The sequence below is a fragment of the Daphnia magna genome, linkage group LG7 (assembly GCF_020631705.1).
Source record: "Daphnia magna isolate NIES linkage group LG7, ASM2063170v1.1, whole genome shotgun sequence".
In the NCBI taxonomy this organism is placed as follows: domain Eukaryota; kingdom Metazoa; phylum Arthropoda; class Branchiopoda; order Diplostraca; family Daphniidae; genus Daphnia; species Daphnia magna.
In genome coordinates, this window is record NC_059188.1 from 3,088,676 (window position 1) to 3,112,676 (window position 24,001).

Genomic DNA, 24,001 nt, shown 5'->3' on the forward strand with positions numbered 1-24,001 from the left:
CATTTTACAAAAGTCAAAGCCATTTTTAGGCTGTGGCGTAACAAACTTGGTCCAAATCTTGAGTTTAAGGTTTTTTTCATTCTATAGAGCGGGCCATTAGCTAAATGGGTGGGTATAGAGGTCTGACAAACCATTTGTCTGCCAGTGATTGTCGTTCCCCTTCCTTTCAGGATGTGACACACTTGCACTACACGCAGAAAATGGCCGGTCATGATTAATGAATAATGATACAACGATCGATCGAATTTTATCACCAGGCTAAAACATGCTAGTCATTAATTATTCTACATAAGTATACAGGCCTACACTTTTTTCCTAATGCACCTTAGCACTGCAATCAAGGCCTCATTTTCAATCAGACGTGCCTCATTTTTTTATTGGCATTTGCTAATTCGATTTGATCCACGGTAAAAGTATAATCGCATCTCTAATTCGGGAAACTAAAATCAAATTTGTACGAACCAATAACAAAAAAAACCTAAAAATTTCGTCTTGATAATTAAAAGTGAAGCGAGGAACATCTTTTTTCGTATTTTTTGTTTTTTGTTTTTTTTTTTGGTTTTTGTTTTTGTTTTTTTTTGTTTTTTTCATTCTACTTCTTACAAAAGATTTATTTCATTCAAACAATTCGAAAACACCGTTGAACCATCATGAATGATACAGGTATAGGGTTACACAGAATGCGACTTTTTTTCCGAAAAGCCTTTTTAACTAAAACACGCTACAATTTTTGGTTTGTTGCAGTAATTGTGCCCGGAGCCAGTTCAATGATTTGCCTGATGGACAATAAATAGTATGAAGCATCTTATCATTTCACAGTAGATTTCACGATCAATTTTTTAAAGTGCACATATAATTAACTTAAATGTAGACTGATCACAACAAACACCAAATGATTGACGGTTGGATGAGAAATAAAACACTGTATATAACTAGTTTTAGGTCAAAACTGCTCGATTTCTCCTCAACAAGTATTTCGGTTGATCTTTTGGGAGGTTTCTTGTCGATCGAGCGAAAAGACATGTGCGTCTAAATTAATTTTGTAATTTGCATTTTAGACTTTCAAAAAGGTTGTCCGGAGCTGGCAGCGTCGGTAACATCACCAAGCCAAGAGTCAGGAGAAGGAGGAAAGTAGGGGTAGTGTCCATTGCTACTGCTGCTACTTCGTTCGCTGCTGTTGCTACTCATATTACTTATGTCACTGGATGCACTGGCTGGTGCCAATGGGGCCATACCACCCATATCGGACATCGACGCACCTGTCATAGGCGTCAAAGGATTGCCATTGCTGCCATTGTGCGAACCCAATCCTCCATGACGACCTGCAAAGGATAAAGTGTTCGAACTATTTAATTTAAAGCATACACAAGACAGTGAGCATAAAATAAAAACAGCAGAAATGATCGTCTTTTCGGTGGATTCGATGATGAACACGAAATGTGTTACAATCCCTTTATTGCTGTTCGTTTTTTTTCTTTGCTACAAGACGCTGCAAACTATAGAAAAATCAGTTTTTTGCCAAGTGTACTTTTCCCGTTTCAAAAAACCAAAAGATACCGTACAGTATATCTCCCTATCACTGAGAATCAATTTTCTTCCAACTCCATCCTCCGTAAATTTTTTTTTACCATGATTTAATAAAAAAAAGAAAAAAAAAAGATGCACACATTACATATGTGTGACTGTCTCATTCTCAATCATTCGAATTCCTCAGAAGCTAGAAAAATAATGAGACGGATGCAAAGCGGATTTAGACATCGGCGGTTGATTCCCTAGACCAACATGCATGGCTATAATGAAGCTCGACTTATACCTTCTCCCTCTGGAAATATAGTTACAACGATTTTCGTAGGCATGCGTGAAGCAGCAGATTGAACGACTAACTTCAATTAGAGGCTTATGGTTATACATTTGCTCATATTTCGAAGGGTGAAACATCGACCGAAAAAGCTTTTGAGCGCCTTACGGTATTCTCAAGGTAATCGATGCCAAAATAGGGAAAGTAAGTCTTTTTACGATTCTGTACGTCAAGGCCATGATGGGTGCCCCACAAAAAAAAATGCTTCAGAATTATCAATACGACGCTTATAGGACACCTTGCTTACGTGTGCTTTTGCACGCGCACTTCTAGTTGAAAAGAAAGGGAGAGAGATATCCAATCTTAGCAGACTTCTCATACCATTTTTTTTTTCAACACATGCGCTAGTGAAGTGTTTTTTTTTTTTTGCTGTTCGATCGGCAAATTACAAAATTTTCCAGTAGAAAGTAGTTTTGCGACTGCCAAAGCAGGGGTAAGTGGCATTAAGGCAGTTAACTCAGGTGAGACATCACCCAATACTAAACATTTTGGCACTGGCTGTTAGCGAAAAGTCAACCAATACGAATCACCAACTTATTGGTAAAATATAATCAAATTTGTGGATTTAACGTGCAAAGCGAAAAAGATCAGATAACACCATAGCGTTTATGATAACAAACGAGGGAGGATGAGCACGTTAAACCCACCCTAAATTTTTTTTCAATCTAAGTTACCTTTAAAGGAAAAGATTGTGATTCTGGGAAAATAAAACAGTTCAAAAACACGGTAAAGGTCTTTAAAGGAAAATGTCAGGGATGAATTCGATGGCGAAAACAAGTCATCGTTTCATAGCATGACAATATTTCGGTGAATAAGCGTAATATTTAGAAAACTCGACATTATTCCCTTTTCCTTTTTCCGCTTTTCAGTTGTAACTGGTCTCTTTCATTGCAGTTTAACGCACAGCGATTCGATAAACTCGACGGCATAATCAAGTTAGATGACCAGAGACTCGGTGGAAGGTAGAATAAGTTTCAATTTGCAATCGTTGACCGTCCCCATGCCAGCTTTATTCGCTTGATGTAAATGGTGGCATTCATTTTAAGAAGAACTTAATTTTTCAAATTTGAGTTATTTAAAATTGCCGGATTTTTTCCCATACAGTCATCTTTGTAGACTTGATATTATTTTAGACGCCTTACGTGCATTATTATCAGAATACTTTCTGATATCCTCCAGAAAACGGCGACTACTTAGCTCATTGGCTCTAAACGAAGCCACACCGATGTATTCATCGTGAGGAACATGACGGAGCAAACACAGTGAGGAAGATGAAAAAAAAAAGAAAAAGAAAAAAGGGGGACGCCCTCCCTACTTATTTTAACGTTCATACAAAAAAAAATAAAGGGAGAGAGAAATAGGGAGGAAGACAGAGAGAGAGGGGAGCAAGAGGGAGAGTCAGGGACCAGCAGAGGAAAGGGGGTTATGGGGATGTCTACGGAGCTTCTAAAAGCGACCATATATTGAGATAAAAAAGACTTATCCTCCTTTCTGGCTGATTAAAATCATACTCGTGAATGGTGCCGTGTATGTACACATATTATGAGTACAGAGTAGTACTCATAACAGAATGCTAAACCATTTCTGGCTCTCGATATGTCTACGCCTCATCAAATGCGGACAAAGAGTGGACCCTCGACTCTCCAATAGATATACGTAGTCTATACAAGTTTTAGGAACGTACGAAATTTGCGTAGGAAGAGTATATCGAAAAGCTATAGGCCCTAGGTGGCTCGGCCTATTCTGAAATGTCGCTGGTCCTTCACTAAACCCTTGCCAGCAAAAAACGCACACAACTCAATTTAGGAAAAAATAGTATACATTTTAATTCAATCCGAAAAGGCGGCCTATAGTAAGCAGGAGGAAATGAAAAATTATATTTTAAGAAGTGATACAGCATTAGATGGGATTAGGTTACAGTAGGAATTCCAAAGCTAGGCTTCCGAAAAATCTATTGGCGACATAAAGTCAGAGCCGATGTGCGCAGTTGGTACCCTTTTCTACAAGCTTTTGTATCAATGATGGCTATTCCCTTTAGCCCCTAACTGGTCTAATGGCGGCTACCGATCCGAATGATCCGTCATGTGTTTCCGTAATTTATTCAGCATTGTATCCCCCATCTATACGCCACACATGACAAAACAGTCTAATGTGCCAAAGGGGAGTTTACGAGGCGCACAGCAGCGATAGCAGCCAAAGGGAGACAAAATGGAACGGGGCAGGGGAGGGAGGAAATATTAGCCAACAACTTCACGGGTTATCACGAGTAAAGTGCCGTATAGTCAAACAACGCCCATCTGTTCCGATCTAGACCTCGAAAGGAAACAACAGGCTAGACAAATCAATAGAAAGTCAACAACGCCTCGTGCACGCCATGTTAAAAGCTACAGGAAAAAAAAAAAATAATAAATACTTGGCTATGTTTGAATTCAAAAAGGACACAAAAAAAAATTGTGGATCGTGTGGGCTGTAAGAACGATGACTTGTAAATCAAATATTCATGTCTACCGAGATTGACCTTTGAACTTTTCCTTCGTCCTATCATTTGCACCCCTGTACCATATGGGCGTCAATCAACCAGACACGCCTTTTGCAGGTTTCAGCTTTTAGTGTGCCCTAGAACTACTATACAATTCCATTCGCTCAGCTGATGTGCAGTATGTTGCGGCGTAATCGAATTAAAAGCTGCCCACCGTTTCAAACTGTCTTGGATGCAGTTTTTAAAATTTCACCTTATTTTCAGTGTTTTTTTTCTTCTTATTTCGTACCTTTACCTGCCTTCTTTTCAATGAGTTTATGTTTTAGACCATTTCAAGTGGGATACTGGGAAGTTAGCGTATATAGGTGTAAAAGAGTATAATATCAATAAAGATAATAGTTTACCTGAGGAAAAACCAAGGATAAGATCTTCTTTTAGATCTTCAATTTTAGACGCTCTGATACCATCTTTACTGACTCCAATTGAACCACCGTTAGAGCCTCCAGTACCATTGCCATTGCGGAAGTATTGACCCCATCGGGCTCTGCCAGCATCTTTTTTCAATCGCTTCTCTTTAGCGCGTCTATCGAAAAATGTAAGAAAGCAGCAATTAGTATTTTCGTCACATTTTTGCAATTCAAGTAATTTAAAACATTTTTGGTTATTGTAGCTGGTACTTTCAGCTTCGGTTCTAGAAGTTTGCTTACAAAGTTACTGCTTTCATTGCTTAGATTCAGTTTTTATACGAAATGAAAATATTTTACATACAAGAAAAGAAAGAAAAAAAAATAAATAAAAAAGAGAAAAAGCAAGGGCTATACAAGAGCGATAGGGGAAGCTGCAACAAAACATAAAAAAAAAAAGGAAAAAAAAAAGAACTTGAAAGCGAAGTGTACATCTTTTGTAAAGAAGCCATAGCTGAACTGCGCAGTCTGGAAGGGATATAGCTAGAATGTTGGAGAGAAAGTTGCCATGGTTACTGCGAGAGAAGATGGCTTCGCTCCCGAGCGGGGAGCATTCATTGGGCTTCGAGAAAATTAAAGTGGGACGGTCCTAGCTCAGTGAGCCTGTGGTGATGGGTTGCTTGAGATGGGCGGAGAGAGGAAGAGAAACACGTTTAAAAGTATAACCTTCCGACGAGGAAATACTTGTTTTTTATTTCACGAGAAAATTGTGGTATTCTTAATATTTACGCAGCTAAACGATAACGAAAACCCTATACGGTACGGAGCACACACTTTAAGTAAGACTGTACATTGAAATGGATGGCCCTTTTTTTCGTAATCCATGTCCCCTTTCCGTAAACAGCTACGCACATTGTGCTCAATTTAAACAATTCGGCTTGATACGAGTAAAGCCAAATGAAGAGATATCAACATTATACATGCCTGTTTTGGAACCAGACTTGCACCACCCTCATATCGAGGCCTGTATCCTGGCTGAGTTGTTCACGTACGTGACGGGCTGGTTTAGGACTGGCATTGTAAGCCTGTTAAAACGAAAAGCAAACCTATTAGAAATTTCCCTCACATTATCATTAATTTCTGTATAGTTTTAATTGAACCGATTTTAGCGTCTCCAGTTGCTTTGCTGTGATTGTTGTCCTTGGTCGCTTCGGCGGGTTTTCTCCTTCTAGAATTTCGAAGGCTGCGATGTAACGAGGAGATGAATGGGTTATTGTATTTTTGAATACGAACCTTTGGTTTTAGCAGACTCGTAATCAGGTTTACAGACAAGTTTTCGATCCTCCATAAGGTAAAACTCATCACCGGTGTCCAATTGACGGCCGCATAGGACGCACTGAAAACATTCCAGATGGTAGACGTGATGTTGGGCTCGTCGCACGATTTGCGACGGGGCAATACCTTGGTCACAACACGCACATTTGGTACCAAATCTCCTTAAGGAGAAACAAAGGATACTAGTTAGTTTTACATTGCGTATGATGTACGACGTACAGCCTTTAAATTCTTCATTGTAGGTCTACATGTAAAATAAGCATAATGGAGACAATTACAGTTACAGAATCATATCTTAGTAGTATATGTTCTCGTTGGGATTCAGATCAGTCTAATACCAATACTTTGGCTTCAATTTTTCGTCATACCATTCAAATTTGAATGAATACACTAAAGACTAAAGTCTCGCGATATGAAAACGTGTCATCATGCATATGATTGCCCCTCTATGATTGGGCACGTTGAAATGCCCTTCGTCCTGCGTCCATATTATTATGTGTAGAACCCTCAACTGAACCGTTTCATCAAACTCCATCACACTAAAGAGACAGAATATATCAAATAGGTAGTGAAACAAAAGATTTTGCAATTGCACGGATTTTAATGGATTTTATAGGATTGCATCACATAAAATGGGTGCAAACGTGTTACGCTTTATTTCATAACGGCATAGTTCGGTAGCTAGATAAACACGTTTTACTGGAAATAAACAAATATTATCTACGTCTGTAATGTCTTATGAACTCGGATGGTGCTTACCTGAAGAAATCTTCTTTGCAATATGTGCTACCACCTCTGACGAAGCATTTGTCAACTAGATGAGTACCGCAATCCATGCATTTGAGGCACTCGGTGTGCCAGGGACGATCAAGAACCTTGAGGATGAAGCGGTCGAGAATAAAACCACTGCATCCGGCACATCGCGGGATTGTAGCTGTTAAAGAAAGGTGAATTAGAAATCATCAATAAATTTCTTAAATAAAATCAATTATCAACAGATGCTGTGTGTATTCATCAATTTCTTAAAGTTAGTAAAATTCTTAGTGCTGGTTCCTTTCTTGTTTGTACAAAAGCCGCCACTATCTGTTTGCCGGTAGTTGCCATAGGCCTACTGTGCTCTGACGGCAATTTCTTAAAAAAATACCATAAGAACTCCATTTGCGCCGTTTGTCTTGTTTCCAATTTGGAGCATTATTTTCCATTAAAGTTGCCATTGCATTTCAAGAGGCAGGGAGGAGCAGCTAACTCAAACTGCGTACACTGGGACGAAATTCACTTTGAGTGTTAAGCCAAAAGATGCCGATTTTTGAATTTCGCATCAGGTTTACGGATCTTACTCCAAATTCGTAAATTTCAAGCCAAAATGTGTACCAAACGTTTAAATCTTATTGGGCCAAAATCAAAAGTCAATCTTATAAGTCAAAATTTTTGATTTGACTGGGTACTTTACAGATCTGTCATTACTCATTAGGCATTACTTTTCCATGGTTTAAATTGAATTACACGTTCATCAAAGTTGCATAGGGTCTATTAAGTTTCCCCGCATTGACCTTGCTTATGCTTACGCTATACGTGAGAGAAAATGAAATATTCAACAGAAATATTGAAGCAGACGATGCCTCGTGACTTTGGGCTGAGGTTGTCATTATTTCGAGTTAAAGCAACAATGATCAGGTTCTCAACAACAAAATTTTAGGAGAGAATAAAAAAAAAAAATCATGAAAGTGAAATTAACTTAGTCCCATAGGCTTTCTGTGCCTTGTAGACTATAGACTATTTAGGGTAGGGTGCCGCTCGTATCGCTATACAAGCATGTTTGGCACAATGTTAACCTAATTTAGATGCTAGCCAAGAGACAAGATCCGTTCAGTTGAGTGTCTCACGTGAAAAATAAAGGAAGACAACAAAATAATGGAAGTAGAAACAAACCAGAAGAGCACGTGACCAACACGCGACCTTCGGACATCAGAGAGCGCAATGCAGTTGGTATACACTCCAGATATGCTCGTTGGATGAGCAGCTGTAAGAGGCAGACTCCCTATACTACGACTGAGTCACATAATACTCAGTAACTTGAGCGAGGCTTCACTTAGGCTTCACTTTTGCCTCACTGATTTCTTTCACCAAAGTGAATTAACACGAACAATTTGTTTGTTAATCGTTGGCCGACGACGGTTTCATCTGGAAAGATTCGAGTGCTTCCGATGGTAATCCTCATCTATGATCTTTTTGAGGCAAATTACATTATTGTTTTATGTGTTTACGTTACAGCTATTGGGGTAGAGATTGTCAACATACACACGAAAGCCGATTGATTACTCCTATAATAGAGTAGCCAAAAAGTATTTTCCCAAGAGTTTTAAATCGTTTCATTTTTCGTTAAAAAAACAAAACAAACCACATTGAATTTGTAACTTCGTAGTCTTAAAACTCCGTAACAAAGATAACAATTAGCCTAAGGAATGAAAATTGTCATTCTAAAACGAATAGGCTATAGTCTTCCTTATTCGCCACCATTTCCCTGGTATGTACGTACACACAACGTTTAAAAGTCTTCTTGATATTTGTCCAATAACGGCAATAATTCAGGAAATATTTTACAAAGCGGCTTGTGTAACTAGTATAACCGCACCTGATGTAGGCTAATGCATTCGTAATTGTCAGCCTGTAGTCTAAAGGAAAGCCGAAAAAGAATTGAGTCATCGATGTTATGGGGCTCATACAAAAATATGCAAGTAAAAATTGAATACAGCAGAGAGAGAGAAAAATGAGAAAAGAGCCGTAGGCTGCAGATCACAGCCTAGTCTGCTGCGCGCTGGCTGCGCGTGTCAAACACAAGCCGGTGGTCACGCGACTAACAAAGCCCTGGCAGCATGCCAAAAAAGAGCCCACCAACCTGTCGAGGTAAAATCCCTCGCGGATTGACACACACCCAAGCTACACAAAAGGGACGGAGACCAAAAAAGAGAACCTCTGATTATGCCAACAGTAGCACGCGTCTTTGTGTAGTGGCTCGTGCCAACAATCCTTCTCCATCTGTACTCTTCTGGCTTTACTCTGTTGGAATACCCCCTTCTTTCAAGTCCCCATGAGAGAGCGACAAAAAACTAACCTCCGCCTATGGACATACAGAACATAGGTTGATAACATGAAATCAAATGATTATTTTGAATATTATTTGGCGAAAGTAAACCTGAAACGCTGTGTAACCTGGCTTTCATGCTACAAAATGTCATTCGTGCTAAGTCAAAAATTAAGCTTTCTTAATAAGGGAGCGTAATCATGTCAAAATTATATTGTAAAATGAAACGGTCTTATCATGTTCGTGGCGTTAAAAACAAGGCACGAAACATTAACATAAAAAAACGAACAGGAAGAACAGCACCGTATTTTAGTCATCAGTTAGAACGGTACACGAAATTACTTTAAAACACGACACAAAAGTCTACTGCATTAAATCAACCGTCACGAGATGCAGCTGATTTATTGCATCGATGAACTATAACAGTGGCCAACGTTTCATTCCTTGCAGGAAAAAAACCTCCCATGTTTGTTGCCTTGATTTCAGAGTTCCAGTTCTTTCTGCGCGTGATTAATTGGGATAATGCCATGATCTGATATTATGAAACAATTTTCGGATAAATACTTACACAGTGATATTTCTTTTGAGTGTAACGGGAAAACATGTTCAGTGAAACATGTGCAAGGTAAAAGATGCAATTTAAAACTTTTTTAATTTTGTGCACTGGTAGTGTTGGCTCCAGCTTAAGTGTCGCAGCTTAGAAATTGAGTAGAAAATGCACAATTATCACTTGGAGTAACTTAGGCCAAAGCAGTGCATCCGAGGTATCACTGTGTCACGTTGAGAGGGATAATACATGCAATACAAATAGTATTTGTAGAGAAAAAGAAACCTTCATCTATCTTGGCGACAGTTAGGGAACTAAGAGTACAATGCTGCATCATCAAAGTGTGCCTATTGACGTGATTATCTAGTGTCGAGCGGCGTCCAGGACAACGGGCTAGTCACGTGCAGTGGCCTAGAATAAAAAGCCGACATTTCCCCCTCGCTTTCAACCTTCCCACTATCCTTCTACTATCTCCCTACTCCGTTTTTCTTCATCAAACTATTGTAGCAACAAGCATTTTTACCCCGTGTGGCAAAATTTTGTTAACAATAGCATGTACAGTTCTGTTTAGCACATGCGGTACAATGTTGTATAAGACAACCTTTTTTGGTATTAGCGGAAAGATTAGGCCACACTAGATTTTTCGTCACTCCCATATTTTGCATGATGAAGCTTACACCAAAAGGATTACCGACGGAGAAATTAGAATCCTGGTGGGACTACATCATTATTCGACAAAAAAACATACGTAACTAAGCTGGATACCATATTTCGTTTATCAAGGTAAAATTTGAAATAATTCGGGTTGATGCCATATCCTATACATGTCTATATTCCTATACATTTTAAAATGGAATTCTCCTCTTCGGCCCTTACCGCTAGCTGGTAAGTTTATAGACGAAAACAAAAGCACTACAAAGAAACTGAATAGACTAGAGTCTTTTTATTTTGCAAAATAAATACAGCTTTGCTTAGCCACTTGTAGAAAGACGAGAGGAGGTTGAAGCAGGCTTCGGCTTTCATCGAGGAAACTCAGTGAGCCAAGGGGTAGCACAAAAGAATGGTGTGTTTTGATCTTTTCACTCGTCAGCTCTCCAGATCAATGAGCGCAAGAGAGCCATCAACTTTTTTTCATAGCGATCAGAAAAGCGCATAGAATTGGACAAATAGGAAAACTCTACCATAATAGGCCTGGCTCTGTTTGGGTTGAATACCCATTTATTCGTTCTGGGAACGGCTTTTCCTACCTATGTGATTCTGAAGGTATTTAAACCATTTGAAATTCTACCCAACTAAAATGTAAACTATTTTGCTGTGTAGTCATAGGTTTGCAAATGATCTTTAGTTCTTCGCCAGCTTCACACCTTTCTTTTTATCAGCTTGTTTTTGTTGTGATTTTGCTTTTACAGATATTTGGTATGAGTTCACACAATTTACTGCCAAATGACCGTAGTATTTTTGAACTATTAGAACAAAATGCAGCCTACAATAATATTGTCGTTCGTCCATTGTTTTCAATATTGTTCTTACGCTGTTGGGGTTGAAAGAGATTAGTTAAAGCTTGTTCTTTACGAGGATTTGCAATGTTAATACAAGACGGCTTATAGTAAACTATTCGATAAGCTTTTCAATGCGTTTTCTAATCCAAGGATTCTGTGGTGACGGGTAATACGCCCCGAAGTGCCAAATATTTTTGAATGGAAGATTTTACGCTAATAAAATAATGTGATGGAGGTTGAAAATCCCAGATAAATCCACTAATATATTTTCAACTCGCTGTATCCACTATTTTTTACCTTCTAAACTTTTGTGACGAGCAAGGAGCGAAAGAAGAACTTCACCGTGCTGATGGTGAGGTGAATCCATTCCAACTGACTCTTCAATGACTGGGGTGAACGCCATTGTTTTCACCAAAGACGAATTAAATTGTAGTAAAACAAAAATAATAATAATACAACAACAAACAAAAAGCAAAATAAAAAACAAAAAACAAACAAAAAACAAACAAACAAACAAAAAAAAAAACAAAACAAAAAACAAAAACAAAAAATCAGCTATTGTCTGAAATTCCACCAGACAAAACTGATATACTATGCCTCGTTAAATCTGAAGCGCGTGCTGCAGTAGGTCTATTACAAAGTCACGTAAGCTAAACGAACGATGAGTAAAAACGACTATATGCGATTTAAACTGAGAAATGATGATGATATCACGGAACAGAAAACGAACGAAAGTGAAACGAGTTCTTCGCTGGTAGAAACGAGGAATACTAATTTCGTTGAGTGCAATTCCCTTTCCTATACTAGCACCGGTTCTGACTGGTGGCAGTATGCCCATGGAGACAGAGCAGCCAGAATTTTCCACACGAAGAGGGTTGAACGGCGGTATTACACGTCCGGTTGCATTTTCCCCAACACATACCAGACGAGGCGACGTGCTTTTCCCTCAAGCCCAGCCCCTTTGCTTGTTAGCCATTGGTCCGTCTAAGCTTCAATGCCAACCCACCAAACTTCTTTTCAACGCAGAATCAAGAAGTTCAATACGATATCGTGACGACCACCGTATTCTTATAACATTTTATTAAAAGTTCTAAAAGCTTAAGTTTCGTTTTACTTTATCCCATATTGCACTTATCTTTTTATGGATTTTTGTGACTTCTTAGATAACTGTAATCTTATTTGTTGCATTTTTACCCAAATGAGTTTTTTTAAAGAAGAAAGATGCGCGCGCACAGTGGAAAAGCAAAGTAACTGAATTGAACATCCACCCTTTGACTGTACGTAAACTTATTCACAAGGTAAAATGCTCCTCCTTTTGGCCTTGTGAATTAAGCTGGTGTAAACGAAGTTCATTCAGATCAGTCAGAAGTTATGACATGACGCCAATTGAATTAGCCACCCTCCCCTCCCCATGACTAGATTATTAAGGTAGATGCACAACAACACAGCACTGACTCGATAACAAACAGAGACACACAAACAGGTTGCTCTACTGGCAGCAGCTAATGGATGATCTGTATAGGAACGTCAACGGGGGGTCTTAGCTTGATTCGGATGTACAGCTTTTATGCGTTTTTTTTTATTATATCGTACTTCATGTATCTTGATTGTCGAGAGACTTTGGTCGCAACCGGCTGATAATAGGTCCGGAGTCAACCCCCACTGAGAGGCGGATACAGATCAGTTCCACCCCTCTCTTTCTCTCACTGTCTCCCCACTGGCGTCCCATCTGCCCAACTCTTCATTGAAACCATCTCGCATTCTGTCTGTTATGAACCCGCGCACGCACACATGTGTTAACAAAGAAGTGCCGGATATAGATGAATATTGACGATAGTTGCTGCCTCTTTTGTTGATTCTGGATATTTTAGAATGTACGTATGCGCTGACTCCATGGGCAAGCAGCCTTAATTGTTTCGATTTGTTGTTTCGATTTGCTTACACTCATAATAATAGAGACATAAGTCGATGATATAAAAATGTCGAAATACTTGTTTCCACTGAGTTCGCGTATCATTTTATGAAATCAATTTTCTTCGAAATTAGATTTTTTTCCCCCTTCGAAGTTAGATTCCCCCCCTTGATTCGCGTGTAATCCCGGTTGAGGAACCACAAGCCAATCATTTCCGTTTATTATACCTTTAGATTAATCATACGTGTACAACGAAAATTTCATACCATATTGCGTAATTCGCCGTGCGGCTCAAGATGGCTACACTTTTACGGAAAGGTTAATCCACGCCATATGATTTACCGTGTTTTACGCCCGAAAGAGACAGGACCTTCAGCTCAACACGCTCTCTTTCACTGTGAATTCTCATTTCGTCTCGTAGGAGTGCTTTTAATTCGATCACGACGAGTAAGCAGGGATAACATAGTCCCAGTTTGGCAAACCTGAGTAACCCATATATTACTCGGTTTTGACTCGTGAAAAACTACACGGTATTGCTATTTATGATGTGCAGCAATGATCAGAGACTTGTTCTATTGAAACACAGGAGTCGCCTAAATGCCTGCCTGTTAATCACTTTTTATAGATTAAGTAAAGGGATTGACATTTCAACCATTTTCTTCATTTCATATTATTATTGCAACCTTTTACCCATCTTTCGACTACCATAGATGATAGAAAAAACATGGCAATGATTATTTTCATTTACTCTGAGTTGGCAGAGGAATGGTGGATATATGACAGATCACCAATTAGTGATTATTAAGTAGGGAGTGGAAGACAAAAACAAATCCTCTCAAACAGAATGAATGGGTAAAACAAAATTGCCATGATTGCAATCGCGATCCCGGTCAGGTAAGAACCCGGGAACCGCAACCGCATTCGACTGGCAGTGGATTTTTTTGGTTTGCATTTTTTGTTTGTCAATAGAGCAGTAAAACATCCTGCGTTACGCGTTTTCCACAAATGCGCAAAATCTCCTTTGTGTCCAAGTTGGTCTGCTGCGGCTGCAGCGTCTTATGGAGAAACCCTCTTCTTCGCGTTAAAAATTAAGTTTTCATAACTATAATTTACAGTGTGCCCACTTTTGGTGATTTGTCACCATTTTGGTGATTTCGGGCTGTCTAATGGTGTTCAAATGGTGTCAGAAAATAATGGTGATTTTTGTATTTTTTTGGAATTTTTGGATATCATAAAAAAATTTATTTAAGTTGCTCAAATTTAAGGTTGAGATTTTAATTTTTAAAATTTTAATTAACCAAACTTGGCAACCGATGGGGTAGTTGTAGCTTGTACCTTGTAGGGAGTTGTAGCACACTGGCGACACTGTCTGCAAGTGCAAGACCACACAACTAACCAATGTCAACATTGCTAGTGGTGCTACTGTGCTAGTGCTAGTCTATATAAGTATATATGGTTGTTTAATGTTTACAACTAATTCAAAATGAGCTCTGAGTCCTCTGACGAAGTCGAGGAAGTTTCGTCAAGCCAGGGCCAGGCTAAGCGAAAGAAAACTCAAGTAATGGAGAATATAGTTAGACTAATTAATTTGAATCGGTGTGTAATTGTTAAAACATTGTAATTTGTTATGTTATATCTCTAGGACAGTAAGTCATCCTAAAAAAAACCAAGACAGTTTAATCCAGATTGGCTAAATGAGAATAAGCATCCAAAATTTGCTAAGTGGCTAATGCTGAAACTCAATCCACAGACTGGAGAGAATCAAGCATTTTGTAGAGCTTGTGCGTTGTTTTATCAAAATCATAAGGGAGATTTAGAAAAACATGTTGACCGTACCCAACACAAACAGAATATGGAAAAGTTCCCAGAGTTGCTTAAGCAACAGGATCGTTTAGCCAATTTTGCATCTCCACTTAGGGATCGTATCACTAATCTTGAACTACGAATTTTGGCTCATATATGTGAAAATAGTCAATCAGTGTGTTCTGCTCAAGGAATGCTTGAAGTGATGCAGACAGAAGGAAATGATCCCATATTCAAGAAAGCCACATTAGGATATACAAAAGCAGGCAACTTGATAAGAGAAGGTTGGTAGAATACGTTATACGTAATTTGTATTACTAATTTACTATGAAAACTAATTGATAATTTCTTTCTATACTATTAAACTATTTAGGATTTGGAAAATTTTGTACACAACAAACAGCAAGTAAACTGAAGAACAAATATTTTTCCATTTTATTCGATGAAACCACGGACGTGTCTATCAAAACTAAAATGGTTATTGTAGTTTGCCAGTGGTGCCTTGAAAAAGGAAAGCTGCAATTCGATGTTCTCGATCTAGTGGATGTTTCTGATGGGACTGCAGATGGATTGACTAACTGTATTCTTTCAAGGCTGGAAAAACACGGAATTTCTTCCGCACGATTTGTTGGGTTTTCAGCTGATACATGCAATGTGAATTTTGGAAGAATCAAATCAGTCTCAACATTGCTGAGAGACCGTTTCCCCAAGCTCGCAACAGTCAAATGTACTTGTCACAACTTTCATTTATGTGCAAAGCACTCCTATTAGGCCTTGCCTCCAGAACTTATTGAACTTCTCCATGCTATTCCTGCCCACTTCAGCAATAGTCGTGACAGGCGAGATAAATTAAAGGAGTGTCTTAGATTTCTCAAACTTGATGAGTTGGAAATTCTCAAGCCCGGAGAAACGCGTTGGCTCACTTTTAAAAACTGCGCTGTCCGCATTCTCCAACAATATGACGCTTTAATTTTACATTTCATTTCTGAGGTTGCTGAAAACCCCACAGAAAAATACAACAGAATTTTGTTTCTTTTGCAAGATCCTTTTACTAAAATTCTTCTTGAGTTTTTCATACAAGGTAAAACAAAAACAAATTTCCTCAGTTATTTGAACATTACTAATCAGCATATTTAATTCTTTTTTCAAATCGGCAGGACTTTCTCTTTTTACTGAACTGAATGAATTATTCCAGTCCAACAAGCCTCTCATTCATGTGATAAAACCTGCGATTGAGTCTCTACTCGTTTCATTGGCTAAGAGCTATATGAACACGGAATACGTTGAAGAACACATGTCTTGTCTGTCCAGTCTTGATCATTTAGACTGCCATGAGTATGTCCCTTTGGAACAAATCTACCTAGGTTAGTAGAGCTGATTACGGCAAAGCAGTGCCTTAAATTGTTTTGGTAATACTTGATCCTATTAGTGTTTCCTAAAATCTTTTGATTTTTTTAGGGTTACAGGCTACTGAAACCATGTTTGAGTTGAAATCGAAGCCGAAATCGGCGTTTAAGAACACTGTTTATTTTTCCCAAGAAAGAAAAGAAGCTGAAATTAAGGCACAAGAAGACGGCTTGAAATCTGCAGACAAGGCTTTTCCTAAAGAGTCACGAACTCCTGCTAACGAGGCAGCGTACAAGCTAAATTATAAGATGACATGCAACGTTTCCTTTGAGCAGAATTTTCAGCCATTCAATCTACTTCTGAAATCATTCAGAAAGTTTTACCAAACTGGTTATTCAGAAGTCACTTAGCGTTTTGACCTGAAGGATGAAGTCTACGAATTTTCTAGTCTAGTACAACCGAAGAATGCCCGAAAGTTGAATCCTGCCTCACTTGCTGAAGTTTTCAAACGTTTCCCACAATTGAAGGAATCTTGTGATCCTAATTTGGCTGACAGCGAATGGAGGAAACACGCAAGTCTGCCCTTATCTCACTTTGGCGTCACAGATCGCTATGCGTTGTATAATATGAAAGTTGACGATTATTGGAAAGCAGTTCTCTCTACTCTAAATCCTTGCGGTGAACCCGTTTTCCCTAATCTAACTGAGTGCATGTACCTCTTGTTATGTTTGCCATTTAGTAACGCATCAGCCGAGAGGGTATTTAGTCATTTGAAGGAAGTCAAGGATGATAAGCAAAATCGGCAGGAGACTCCTACTACTGATGCAATTCTCAAAGCAAAATTTTGGATGTTGAATGAAGAAAAGTCAGCTTCAAAAATCCAATTTCCAAAAGAACTTGTCATTTTAGCCAAAAATGTTAAATCGAACGCACCAATTATCCATGAATAGTGCGCCGTTTTCCCTCATTCGTTAACACAGAATACCAAATTTAGAAATAGTTTTTAACACTTACAAGCAATGTTTAACCTGTAACTTTAATTTGAGTGTGTTTTAATTGATACATAAACAAGAATTAACGCTTTTCAACCTTTTAAAACGTTTTTTTGTATTAAAAACTAAAAAAAATTTGGTGGTGATTTTTTGGTGTTTTTGACTTTGGCGAATGGTGATTTTTCCGAAAATCTGGCAACTGTTTGGGGATTTCGACTACCAAGCAAGTGGGCACACTGATAATTTAGATTTCTCTCTTTTCTTCCTAGCAGTGGGTACCCTATTCATTATTTCATTTCCCTTTTTTTTCTAGCCCCAGTTCTATCTAATTTATTTTTATTTTATTATTGTTTGTAAGTGGCTCGTCCTCTGTTAGCCGAAGAATTTCGTTTGCTGCCAGAAATTCGTCTGCTACAAGGGGATTAGCAACAAACCATTCACAAACAATAGTTAAATAAAAATAAACCAGATAGAACTGGGGCTAGAAAAAAAATTGGGAAATGAAAAAAGAAATAGGGTATCTACCAGTGTTTCGGATTTTCTAAATTTGCCGGATTTGACTCAAATCCAAATCATTGCGTGTGTTTTGAAATCCTTTCCAAATCCTAAGCTCGAAAAAATCAGCAAAATCCAATCCAAATCAAATCCAAATCCAAATCCAAATCATTTTAAATTTGAGAAAATCCGATCCAAATCCGATCCAAATCCGATCCAAATCAAATCCAATTCACAATCAATTGTTAATTTTATGATTGCAACATGTAACACATAGTTACATACAAGTTCTTCTACATATTTCTGTGTCAAGGTAAAAATTTTTTAAATTTCCTTTAAATTTTTTTGACTTTAATGCATAATTTAATATCAAATAAAAACCCAAGACTTAATTGGATTAGTTTACTTTTTAATAGAAGTTTTGCTAAAAAGTCTGTTCGACTTTTGATTTCTTACAAAATCCATATTTTTTTTAAACCAAATGTTATGACCGGGACATTTCGACTTCATTACGAGTATTATTATTCGAAGACTCAAGACTACAAAACAACAAGACGCTGTAATACTATAATAACAGGTTCCTTTAGATTTCTTAAGTTGGATTAAATCTTTTTATTTCTGAGTATTCTGACTGACAATGGTGAAAAGAGCAAAAAAAAGAGTTAGCCACAATTCATCATTTGTGTTTGACAGGAGTCACAGGACTCATAAGTTTCATATTTCGCTTTATGAAAAGGATTTTCGCGAAGAGAGGAGGCTTAATGCGATTTCTTTTAGCCGATGCAATGTCCGTGGCGGTGCTAAAGACCCGTTCGAAGCCTTGCCTCCTGACAATATTGAGCGGAAGATTGTCCGTAATCACCGTCTGGCACAGAAGCCTATCCAGCTGAACCTTCCTTCCACGGCTGGGAACTCGAGGGGAGACAAATGACCTGATTGTTGCTTCGACTCCTTAGAGGACTCAAAAGAATCCCATTCTTCTTTGTAGAATCTTTGGAGGTGTCGAATAAAGTTGGAAAATGAGCTCTTGATGCCCATGTGGTACTTGTTGTCAAGGCAGAGGTTGCATTTTGCATAGACTCGCTCCTTAGTCTTTTTCAGTTTGAATAGAAGTGGCAGCGATAAGCTGGCCACTTCACACATTGGCTATCTGGCATGGCCACCGAGTCTTTGGAGTCTGAGGTGCAGCTTCAGATACAGTTTCAGACTCAGGTTCATCTTATAATAAGAATAATTGTAGTTAATATTAAACGTGTCATAATTAAGATGGTTGTAAATACCTAATAAAGCTTCATCGAGTGTTTCACAATCATCTTCTTCATTATCAGCTCTAGGTTCTGGCATCGAACTCGAGCTAACCCTGTTGGTAAGGCTGGCCCCTTTATGGGCACGAGATCGTCGTTGCATTTAGATGCAAGTCATGAAACTAACAAAAAATACCAAAAAGATTAGAAATGTAAGTACAAGAGTCACAATAACTATTTTTTAGTGACCATAAAATAAAGATATGGCTGCCTAGTGCCTAGTGGAAAAAACGGCTAACTGGTAGCATTCCTTACCTTCTAATAGTTTTAATATACGATGACGAAATCACGAAATTTTTCAATCTAATAAAACGGTAAAGAGTATATGTCTGGTGTCATCAGTGTTTTCTGTTTTAAAATAAACAAAATATTTAATTTCACAAAAGCCTGTATATTTTGTTTTAACATACGTAACAAATACACAAAAATAAAAAAAAAATTTAAATACAGGTGTTTTTGTTTAGAATTTTTAGTTTGCTATAGTTTTCGAAAAATTCAGAACGCAGAAATATAATCTTTTACTGTAATTGTGAAAATGACAAAAAACAATTTGTATTCTTATGTTTTCGTATAGAGTTGGCTAACGTCCGAAGTTGCCAGTTCGATGAAATTGTGAAAAAAAAATTGGACACGAACAAGTAACAGTTCTTGCATGGCGGCTTACGGAGTTTCGCCCGTTGTAGTTTTAGTTTTAATTTTTTCCATTGAAATTTTCTTCCGTTCCATTGATAATTGGATTACGAAATTCCTTCGTTATCAGGTAATCTTCTAATTTTTATTTGACCTCGAAATAGACTGTACTTTATTTATTATTAATGTTTTTGTAGTCCTACATTTTGTTTGAGTGATCTCTTTCATCTGTCGTCCGCATCTGACAAAGTGTTTTTGTTCTCCTTCGACATGTCTTGGAGGTGTTGTGTTTCTGGTTGTGGTTCCGAAGGAGTACCTTTATTTCGTATTCTAAAATTTAATGAAAGTTTAAAAACTGCTTTGCAAGAAAAAAAAAAGGAACGAAGAATTGTTTGGCTTCAAAAGCTTAACGTGAAGGAATGTGACTTAAACAACAACACTCGTGTTTGCTCTCGTCATTTTGCATCTGGTTTGTAAATCAATGTAGTTTATAATCATTTGCATCAATCACAGTGTTTTAAATATCATTTTCATAACAAGCAGGCCATGTAAGAATTCTTTCGATAACTCTCACCCGGACGGGCACCTTCACTACACGTCAGAAATACTGTTACTAGTTCGTGTCCAATTTTTTTTTTCACAATTTCATCGAACTGGCAACTTCGGACGTTAGCCAACTCTATACGGCCAACTCGATGAAACATTGTTTGTGTTCTAAAATTTCTGATACCCGCCATTTAAATATCTCAAGATTTTTTGTTTTAAGCACCGACATGCAACTGTTCTGTCGAGTATCGTCTGCCATTTGATACTATATTTAAGATATCAAAATTTTCATTTACAAAGTTGTCAATTTATTTTTGTACCGCATTTTTGAAGGAAATCAAAAGTAAGGTTCGGCCCCACGTCAAATGGGTAGGTATTAGGCAAATGGGTAGGTCTTCCCCGCAAAAAAAGGATCCTGTGGATAATGGTTCTTGAGACTTTGTACCCACTACCTACCCGGGTTTCACGTGGGTAGATAGGTGAGCAATTTACAAACCGGTTCCATTAGCTGGTTTCAAAATCTGGTTGGTCATGATCCCCCCACCCCCAATTACCCTGGTTTTTCCCCAAAATTTAGCCACGTGCTTTCAATTTACGCAACAAGATGGCGCACATCAGCCACGATTTTTTTTTGCTTAACTCCCTTTTTTAAACTTGGCGCCATTCAAGCCGCCATTTTTCAAAATGGTGGTTGGTACGCCCAGTTTACCTTTTTGGCAAATTTGCTATCTGGATCGCCCATGGCCGATTTTTTTTGGCGGCGATCCGTTAATTTTTGGCGTAACCCGGGTTTTTTTTAACCGGGGCCGAGCCCTAATCAAAAGATTTCAAAACCCATAACCCTTTTTCTATAATTTCAATCCCATCCCACAATGACTTTCTTTTAACTTAAAAAATGGGTAAAATCCTCCTAAAGTTGCAGCATTGCCTGAAACAAAACCTAAAGGTTATAGGTTAGGGATCGGAAACAACACACTTTTGTTATTTAAATGATAACACAAAAAATAAAAATAAAAATAAGAAAAGTAATAGATATTTTATTATTCACTTAAGCAGAAAAAACCAATAGCTAATTATTATTAAAATAATCAGCATCACTAATGACGGCAACGCCTAGATTGTAGTAGATTCCCCGCCTGCGCCTGCGCAAACGGCAGTGTAAGTGAACGCACAGACTACGAAGTAAAGACCGTGCGGTGCTCTGTACCCCAGTGTAAACTATGCTTGAGCTTGCCGCTAGGGGTTGATGGAAAAAATTTTAAGCAATTTTTCTATGTTTCTATTGACTCTGTGCTTCACACAACACAGGGATTGCTAATATTTTAATTAGCCGGATGTGTTTGTTATAATAGATTCTACCTTAACATTATATAGCCCTTCCCTCCCTTAGTATCGGTGTCTTCTCCCAATACGTACGTCAAAATTTTAGCTCTTGTTTCACATATTCAGTGTTTGTGTAATTCATCATCTACCATTGTGTGGCATACTTCAATCTGCTGTGCGAAAACCCGTGATCTTGGTGACAACAAAAATATAATTATCTGCTGAATGTAATTATCTGCTGAATGTAATTATCTGCTGAATGTAATTATCTGGGTACAAGTTCTCTTAGTCCTAGTAACTAAGATGAGCCATGGCGAAGCTGGCGCCATCTCTCTTACTGGATAAGATACTCAACCAAATAAACCCGTGGCTATTGCTGCAAGAAATACAAAGGCAAAAAAGATTCAAAGTTTTGTTCTAAACTTTGCTTCCACGGACACCAGAAAATGGCCAGTAATACATTACATGGACATCTCAAATCATCAACAGTCTTAGTCAAGGTGCCATAGCCGCAGGGGGAGACCCCGAAACTTTTGGCACGCCAACCGGAAGAAACCATGCCAAACGTCCTCTGTCAGCGGACAGCAGTCTCGAAGAAGATGAAATTGAAGAAAAAAAAAATCCGTTATGAAGACCTTTCCAACATCATGGAGGATAAAGATCTCACACTTCTTGACTCGCTGAACAAGGAGGAAATAGTCGGGAAACTCCTAGCTGCAATCGAGTATATTAAACTCCAGCAGGAACGGGTCATCCAGCTCGAAGCCAATTTCGTAGATGTTAAGCTGGCCTTTGCGGACGCTATGACTGACCAGTTCGTCCGTCAGCGCTCATACCCTCCCGTTTTTCCACTCAATAAGGATCTGCATCACGCGGGCAAACCATCCTACGCTCAAACAACTAAGGTCCAGCAAGCCCCGGTACTGTCGGCCAGCTTTGCAGCTGGTGCAACAATGGAAAAACTGCTAGAATCCAGTGCGGGTGGTCCTGTTCCATCATTGGTCAGACAAAAGGACAACAACATCTATGTCTGTCTCAATGACCCGACGGACCTGAAACGCACGAAATCCATCCAGGAATCCAAAGAGGGACCAAACCATAGAAGTATCCTTAATTCTGTTTCTCGTCCTTCCAAATTGTACCCTGCGGTTGCACTCTTCGTAGACCTAAGCTATCTACCCACTTTAAAAGACGAATTAATGGTTAGAAATTATGGTCTCAAGGGAAAAGTTTAAATAACAGTATGCTAAACCTGACTCGTCTAGGGGTTACTTAAAGATCCTCTTTAATTGTAAGGCAAATAGAGATTCGGTACTGCTTGGCGGGGAGATCGATTTTTTCAATACTTCCTCACGCGTGGTTGAAGTGATGCTGGATCGAGAGGCCCGTCACTGTTTTTTCTGCCTGGGATATGGCCACGTTAAAGCCTCCTGTCGGGCCAAAGAACCTAATTGCGGTAAATGTTCCGGTACCCATCTCACCAGAGAATGCAATAGTCAGGAGTAAAAATGAATCAATTTTTCTGGAAATCATCAGTCTGGCGATCGTTTTTGTCAAATCCAGATGAAATCCGTGGCAAGATACAGAGCCCGAATTGAAAGAGATTGATGTGCTCCATCCGGCCTTCCCTCAACCGCCTCTTCACTTGCCTCCAGGGCAATCTGCGTCATTCTAAGGTCGCCTCAGCATCCTTGGCTGAAGTGATCTTAGAAAATAATATAGAGGCCATCCTAATTCAGGAACCGTTTACAAAAAATCCCAAGTCCCCAACTATCATGAACATCCCTCCTGGCTTTGTTGCTTTTCACGCCCTTACATAGGAGCACGCATACGGGACAGCAATTCTCGTCAAACTAGCCTTAGCGGAATCTTGCCGTGCGGCTGATCGTAGCTGCCGAAACCACGTCACTGCTGTGGATTTGTCAACCACGCATGGTACTTTTTACTTCATTTCAGTGTATCTTAGACCCTCCTGTCCGGACGCCTCGGCGCTTCTTCGCTCTGATCTTAGTGAGCTTCTCACTACATCGTCAATCGTTGCCGTTGACTCAAATGCCATGAGCAAACTGTGGAATAGCAAAATCACAAATAAAAAGGGCTCAGAAATCGAATCGCTCATCTGCAATCACAACCTCAGCCTTTTAAATCGCCCTGTCGCACAATTGGACTTCGTCCCTGCCAGTACATCTTTCTGTTATATTTGTATATTTGTGATTGACCACTAACAGACTTTTGTATTGTGACATGAGAACTTTAGGCAACAGACATGAGGTACATGGTCATAAAATAATTACCGATATGAAATGATGGCACTGCTTCCTTGTGCAGATCACACGATAGAATGAGAGAGAGAAGACGGAATTATTGGTCTGACATAGACTGTCATGAAAGAACAAAGGTTGAGTCATGAACAAGGGTCGGGCTAAACATCACAACAGGTTGGGC

The 24,001-nt window shown here is 38.7% G+C and overlaps 3 protein-coding genes and 1 long non-coding RNA gene across 5 annotated transcripts; 3 read left to right on the plus strand and 1 right to left on the minus strand.

Annotated features, from left to right (window-relative positions):
• Positions 1-596: 596 nt before the first annotated feature.
• On the minus strand, positions 597-12,172 carry LOC116926779 (LIM/homeobox protein Lhx3). Of its 2 annotated transcripts, none has more exons than XM_045176245.1 (7): positions 11,502-12,172; positions 6,836-7,010; positions 6,035-6,234; positions 5,902-5,969; positions 5,726-5,826; positions 4,742-4,920; positions 597-1,322 (listed from the first exon to the last, which is right to left on the minus strand). In XM_045176245.1, the coding sequence occupies exons 1-7, from the start codon at positions 11,605-11,607 to the stop codon at positions 1,063-1,065; spliced, it is 1,089 nt and encodes a 362-aa protein (XP_045032180.1). In that variant the 5' UTR covers positions 11,608-12,172; the 3' UTR covers positions 597-1,062. The 2 variants fall into 2 exon arrangements, with proteins under 2 accessions (XP_045032180.1, XP_032789601.1); XM_032933710.2 differs by having other exon boundaries at positions 6,035-6,237; positions 11,502-12,168.
• A 2,184-nt stretch (positions 12,173-14,356) lies between these two features.
• On the plus strand, positions 14,357-15,956 carry LOC123474379. The gene is made up of 3 exons (XM_045176461.1): positions 14,357-14,674; positions 14,759-15,203; positions 15,293-15,956. The coding sequence occupies exons 2-3, from the start codon at positions 14,846-14,848 to the stop codon at positions 15,688-15,690; spliced, it is 756 nt and encodes a 251-aa protein (XP_045032396.1). The 5' UTR covers positions 14,357-14,674; positions 14,759-14,845; the 3' UTR covers positions 15,691-15,956.
• A 3,815-nt stretch (positions 15,957-19,771) lies between these two features.
• Positions 19,772-20,097, plus strand: LOC116926694. The gene is made up of 2 exons (XR_004396221.2): positions 19,772-19,817; positions 19,885-20,097. It is a non-coding gene; the product is annotated as an uncharacterized LOC116926694 (long non-coding RNA).
• Positions 20,098-22,203: 2,106 nt separating this feature from the next.
• On the plus strand, positions 22,204-22,791 carry LOC116936091. Its single transcript, XM_045176132.1, has one exon. The coding sequence runs from the start codon at positions 22,204-22,206 to the stop codon at positions 22,789-22,791; it is 588 nt and encodes a 195-aa protein (XP_045032067.1).
• The last annotated feature ends 1,210 nt before the right edge of the window (positions 22,792-24,001 follow it).